The sequence below is a fragment of the Topomyia yanbarensis genome, chromosome 2 (assembly GCF_030247195.1).
Source record: "Topomyia yanbarensis strain Yona2022 chromosome 2, ASM3024719v1, whole genome shotgun sequence".
Taxonomy (NCBI): domain Eukaryota; kingdom Metazoa; phylum Arthropoda; class Insecta; order Diptera; family Culicidae; genus Topomyia; species Topomyia yanbarensis.
The window spans coordinates 34,034,231-34,041,083 of NC_080671.1; the positions used below are offsets into that span (position 1 = coordinate 34,034,231).

The 6,853-nt window shown below is 37.5% G+C and overlaps 1 protein-coding gene across 2 annotated transcripts; it reads right to left on the reverse strand.

Moving 5' to 3' along the window:
• Positions 1 to 873: 873 nt before the first annotated feature.
• LOC131683045 (cell division cycle protein 20 homolog) lies at positions 874 to 2,832 on the reverse strand. Of its 2 annotated transcripts, none has more exons than XM_058964863.1 (3): positions 2,735 to 2,832; positions 1,836 to 2,681; positions 874 to 1,779 (listed from the first exon to the last, which is right to left on the reverse strand). In XM_058964863.1, exons 2-3 carry the CDS (start codon positions 2,655 to 2,657, stop codon positions 982 to 984), a joined length of 1,620 nt encoding a protein of 539 aa, XP_058820846.1. In that variant the 5' UTR covers positions 2,658 to 2,681; positions 2,735 to 2,832; the 3' UTR covers positions 874 to 981. The 2 variants fall into 2 exon arrangements, with proteins under 2 accessions (XP_058820846.1, XP_058820845.1); XM_058964862.1 differs by having other exon boundaries at positions 1,836 to 2,677; positions 2,735 to 2,783.
• Between the last annotated feature and the right edge of the window lie 4,021 nt (positions 2,833 to 6,853).

Sequence of the window (6,853 nt, forward strand, 5' to 3'; positions counted from 1 at the left end):
AACTCGTATATCAGACGCACAAGGATTTCTACTGGCTCGAATATCAACTATCTGCAGCGAAAAAGACATTATTCATCACATTAACAGAAACATTCCCTAATCCTCTAACCAACTAAGGCTGTCTGTCGATTCTAATGCAGAAACGCTAATGATGTGACCATCAAGAATACGTCAGACAACCTTAGTTGACTCCATTCGACACCAGTGTAGCTTTTCCAAGCCGCAACGCGGGTGGCGGCGAGAAAACTGCCGAATAGGGGTTGGGAACAGCTCGGAGTAACATCTGATGTTACTCCAAATGTATGTGATATCCAAGACTGACTTGGATACCCGAGCAAAGTCGAACATCAAAATTACAACAAGTAGAAAGCATCAAATGAAATCTTATTTTGCTATCAGTTTTAGTTTTTTTAAATGACATCAAATTTTGATCTCATTTTGGGGTCCTTGTTTTTTAGAAGAATTTTCTATGTTTATATTTCTTTGGTGAAACATCAAAGTGAATACATATTTTGATATCAAAAAAATTTTCAGCATCTCTATGAGCTTTCAATTTACTCTCACTGATAGTAGCATTAGTTTTCTGTTAGATGTCATAGGACAAGTTTTCTGCTCTCCATTTTGATCTTTTAACCGTTAAAACGACTAAAACGACAATAACCTGAGTAATCATTTGCCGAACATCACAACATCAAGTTTAGTTTTCAATTTGTTGTCAGACTCTGCTCGGGTAGTTCCATCGAGCCTAGTTTGCAAACATTACATAACTAGACTCACTGTTCTCCATTCACCCAGGCATCTGCAAATCTTTGTAGTTCACAATAATTTTGATTCAGTCTTACTATATTTATTATTGATAGAAACAATACGTAGCTAAAACAAACAAAATGGCAGTAAAATGGAACTAAAGCACTATTGTCTAGTTGCAGTCATGAGAATTTTTGAAGAAAAAATAATAAAAATAGTGGTATAACGGTCAAGTCATCGAATGCTCTGCTTAAGCAAACTGGGTTTCTCCCGCTGCACCGATTTTTCCTTCTTCGATAGCAACGGATCCGGCTGGAAGCAATTCCACAATCGTAGCGTTTCGTCAGCACCGGCGCTCATTACAGTACTTCCATCAGGGGACATAGCAATTTGCAAAACACGACCCGTATGTCCCATCAGGTCAGTTTGCTTGTTCATCGACGGGTATTTCCAAATGGTTAGCTGATTGTTTGCATATCCATGAGCGGAGATTAGCTCCTTGTAGTGTTTCGAAAATAAAAGGCCACACACTTGTGATTTTGTGTCGACGGAGTTTATCATTTGACCGTTGTTGATGTTCCAAAATTTAATGCATCGATCGGCAGTTCCGCCACCGGTCGCTAAGATGTTTGTCTGCCATGGGCACCATGCCAGAGCTCGAACAGCAGCTTGATGCTGATTGAACGCATGAAGCGGGGTGGTGGTAGTGTGTGGAGCACCGTTTGCAGTACTCCAAACATTCACAAGATTGTCATTACCGCCGCTAGCTAGATGTTTTCCATCACCCGACCACTTCAGTCCGCAAACCTCCTGCGAGTGTCCTCGGAGAGAAGCAATGATATGATCACGCGATCGTACATCGTGGTTCACGATGGACCCATCTCTGCTACCGGAACAAACAACGTATGAATTCCATGCTAACACTCCAACTCGTCCCGAATGCCCGTCCATCACTCGAAGCCGTTTCATCTGTTCGCAATCCCACAACTCCAGAGTGCCTATGCTTGTTCCAACAGCAAGAATATGCCCTTCCTATAAACAATAGCAAAAGTGAATACAAAATTTTACGCGAATTCGTAACACCTCACCTGAATCCAGCTCAGCGAGCATGCATGATCGCTTCCTTCATTCTCATACAACACCTCTATATTGCCACTAGCCGCATTCCACAAATAAACCGACGATCCGAGGGCCACTGCCACAACGTTGTCCCCACTCCAGTCCATTAGATTAAGATAATAATCATTGATAATATCTGGAGCATCTAATATCCTTTCCGGGGCAGATGGAATGAACCGCGATCCACTTTTAGTGGACATTGGTGTTTTCACCGAGTATATTACCTTCAAAGGATTCACATGGCCATCTGGAGCTGCCGGCGCCTTAGTCTGGTAGGACAGAACACGTTTATTACTGATATCGCAGCCTTTCATCACTTCAGAGAGTATCTTGATTCTTTCGGCATTTTTGGGACTAGTTTGATCGCTGCTTCCTTGTGCTTCTTCTCCGCTACCTTCGCTTTCATTTTCTTTCTTTGCTTCATTCTGCTTCACCATAAAATGACTTAAATCAAAGTCCGTCGTGTTTCGATTGGGAATGAAGCGATCTCCGCCAGAGGGTTGCTTCTGATTTGGCGTTTGACCTTTACCTTTACTAGGAGTAGCTTTTGAACCGGAACTGGCTTTCTTGGGTGTTTTTCCACTAAGCGTTCCAGCTGGTACCGCCGGTTGAATACTACTAAATGACATGGAAAGCTTCGGCCGGGAGCTATTAATTGCGCTGACATTGAAACTCGTTGATGCAGCAGACATATCTAGCTTCTTCTGCCATCGAGGCGCTGGACCTTTGGTCAGTTCTCCGTCCATCGTGATGATATCCTTTAGGTCGTTCATGTAATTGAATTGAGACATTTCTGAATGTCTATTTGTGGCTAACTGAAAAAAGTTTGTAATTTATTATAGGAAAAGTGCATACAAATTTAAACTACCTGCTGTTGAAACAAACGGCTTTTCTGTTCTTCACTGCAATCTTTTTGTTCTTTTCGCTCCGTTATGAGTTTGAAAGGCTGGAAACCCTATAGAAATGCTTCACCGACAATTTTTCTTCTCTTCTCTTTCTGACTGCCGTATGTATATTCTATATAGATGGTATCGATATATACCGGTGGAATGAATTGTCAATTTTAATATACTGTGGCATTTGACGGTACTGTATGCACTGAGATAAAACTACAGTCTTTTGACCCTGCATTTTGCTGGTATAGTTTTAAAACAATCCCGGATAGAAATTTACAATACACTAAGAAAAATTATATGGTAACATGTACCATATGAGGAGGTAAATTCGACTTTTCGAGTGTAGTGGTTTTTAACCGACTATAGCATCAGGTCACATCAACTATACCCATGTTCAAGTTTACTATACAAGAGCTCTTGACCACAATAGTACTATTGAACATTGTATTGTAAGCATGACCATTATAAGTGGGATGCTCACCGTAACAATGTTAATAGTTATCTTGACTTGGAAGTGTTTGTTATAACTAAACCAGTAGAATGGAATTATTTACCAGTTTTACCATGCTTTATGCATAATAGTCAAATTGAACACTCTGTTGTATGAATGACCATTAAAAGTGGGATGCTTGGTATAACAATAAGCATAGTCATCCTGAGCAGGGCCTGCTTTCAATAACTAAAACCTTGGGGTTTTGACATTTTCCCCCTAGTTATTTTAAAAAGGGATATCATTGTTTTGGAAATGACGCGAGCCAATATGGATGGTGAGGATGGACAAAAGAAAGTTTGAGCCAATCTAGCTTTTGGAAAGTATCCCTTAGTTTATTGATGCTACACATTTTTTATAAAAATATTAATCGGCTCAGCAACCATATCTCAGCCTCCTTTTTTCTGCTCTTACGCTTAACTGAAAAGAACCAAAAAATATTTATGATTTTAAAACATCGTTTTTGAATTAAATTGAAGTATGTACTCACATAGTGCAATAAAGCAAAGCAAATACTTAGTAATACAGTCCGTTGCGAAACATGACCTTCTGTTTCGTAGGACTTGAAACCGATTCTTAGTGTACAGACCATTTGTGAGGCTCATATTTGGCTACTAAATACCTTCCCTGACTGGGACTCTACCATACAACGGGTAATGATGCTATCACCTTACCGTAATATTACAGAGATAATATTATTGCGATAGTTAAAAAAATAAAATTACAGAGTACGCCAAAAAACACGCACGTATGTTATTTATACATTTTTCACTGTAATGGCCGCATCCTGCAGAAAGACTTAATGGGATCGCAAACATTGACAAGTTTTATGGTTGTTAGTAATACAAAGCATTGTCAGCTGAAAATCACTATACGCAAAAGCTGCTTTCGACAAGGGTAAAGTCCACATCAACGGTGTACTATACATTTAGTGTTCACGACTTATTAATATATTGTGCAGAGGACAATCAAACGAAAAGTAGTTATAACAATGGCACTGTTTACATTCAAGATGTTTACCATGTTCATATTTTTATTTTTACTTGAATTTTAATAGTGATTCACACTATTCATTTGTCACTTTATAGATGATAAATATTGTTGGAGTGAGCATGTTCAAATTGTCGTAAATAACAACAGCATAGTTAAGCGGTAATCGATTTTTGTAGTATTTTTTGGGATACAGATGTTTAGTATTACTGATCTCATGGTCATTACTGCTATTTCGGGGAATAGTTAAAACAACCACGAAAGTCTGGTCACAGATACTACAGGTTTTTTCTCAGTGTAGCATCTACCCTTCAAACAATCAAAAAACAATAGATGTTTCAATTTTGTTTGATGCAGAGTTCTCGCAGTAGATTCACACTAAAATTGCAGGTAACAATAAATTTTTCTGTCCGGTGAAAAATGGTACATGTACTGCAGTATATTTAAATTAAATTTAACTATTCCGGAGAAAAAAAGCTTTTTCATGCCATACAAAGGCATTAAACAGATTGTTATGAAGAAAAAATAACGTTTCGATGTTATTATTATTAAGCTCACAGTTTTGTCATTTTAGTTTCGTTAGCTTTGGTATCTTGTTGCACTTTCGCTATTTCAGTTTCGTCGATTTTGGCGAATAATCTTATTATTATCCGGAGAGACCGTGTTCCGACGAGGAGAACAAACATTTGTGGTTTGTCAATTTTGAGCAGTGAAGACAAAAAAAAACTTACGTTATTCTAAGCACCACTCTTTACTGCAGCATCGATCTAAAGAATTGTAAATAAAATGTGCTGAAAGTATATCAGTGGCGCTTAGACTAACGTGACTTCTACTCAAATTAAGTCATATTTTTTGTGTTTCGGATTCTCCTCGCCAGTAGCTAACAGCCGACTTAACAGCTGACTGGGCCGTTAGCTTAACACTAGATCCAAAAATGACACATAACTTATGTGTGTATGATCGAGCCTGATGTCCCGGTTTGCACAGAAGTTTATTTTACTAACGAGGACCAAATTAAATCGAAATTGCAGAAGTATTCTCACAAGATAAGCCATAATCAATAACACGCTAGAAAGCTAAAACAAAAGACTAGGCAACATATATGCTATGGATTACTGAATCATTGTGCTTGTAAATAAATATCCAAATGCTGTAGTGAAGCAAGTCTCCGACACAACATTTCGTTACGGATTTTGCTTAACAATTGGGTCATTAAATGAGAAAAAAAAAATCTTTTTTTTTTGTTACATACACCAATGAAGCTGATTTTCGTGTTTTTTCACATTCAGGAAACGTGAAAATAAAATTTAAATTTAGAATAAAGAAATATGTTGACAGTCTTTATTTGACACTATCAGAAGCGTATGACATATCAAATTTCACGACAAATGATGCCCTGTCAGAAAAAATGATTACATGTTTTCCTCTAAGAGAAGAGCCGACAACAGGCTTCTTGCTTTTCTTAATTTTATCTACCAGGTCGTAGATGTCGTAATTCCAAAGACAACAAGCATCCATCGTTGCCAGATTCCATTTGCATGTTTTTCACAATTGCTGAAAATAATTGTACTTCAAATATCGACCCTCAAATTCACAATACTAGCTGCATTTAAAAATTGAATTTTATGTTTATTTGTGTCTCTCTCAACAATACACGTAGTTATATCACAGACTAACAGACATAACATTATGAGGGAATTCCCTCAAAAAACATCGATCCGACAATTTTCCCAGAACACTAGCTCCACCTTTTATTCACGGTCCCAAACACTCATTGACTGGTAGGTTACCCCTCAGGTTTGGGAGCAATTTTTCACTAGTGGTCTATCCCCCGTATGCTTGTTCATATGACAGGGGCGCCCTAATTTCAAATGTGGCCACAGTCCCAACTACAAATATATTTAAAATGACCGTTAAAGCTGACGAAGCTTTGTTTTTAAGTGCTATGTCTGTTAGTCTGTGGTTATATCGTCATTCAGGGTATTTATTCAATTTGCATGAAATGTTCATGTGTATGAAAAGTAGCCAAAATAAATTCAGCAGCACTGTTTTTCATCCCGTTTGAAAATATTATGAATGCTCTTGACTGGCAAAACCTAAGACAAGACAACTAGTAAGCGATTTCTGGAGCAGCGTAGAGCCAAAATGATGTCTTTGAATTTGACTAATGGGGCTCGTTTCACAGTGTTGGCACATGATCATTACAAGTTGCCTAATGTAATAATTTAAATTCGTCAATTCTGTATCGTAAATATTTAACCCTTAAATGCGCAATGTTGTTTTAGAACAAAATCGCATTGACGTAATATAGCTGAGAGACGATTTTAAAAAAATTCTAAAAAAATGATTTGCGCCTTCATGGGTCAATATATTAAATAACGCAGAATATTTGAATAAAGACGTAACATATCAATCATTTGTTTACCATTTATATATTAGTTTCCTTCCGATCGAATACCTGTCGATAGAATTCATATCAAGAAAAATCTTTTCGAACATTTGTATGTGTATTTGTGACGTTAGCGTATTTGTAATCATTAAAATTACTATTCACGATTAGAATGATTGGAATGTTACTGACCCATGTATAAAAAGAAAACAAAATATAGAG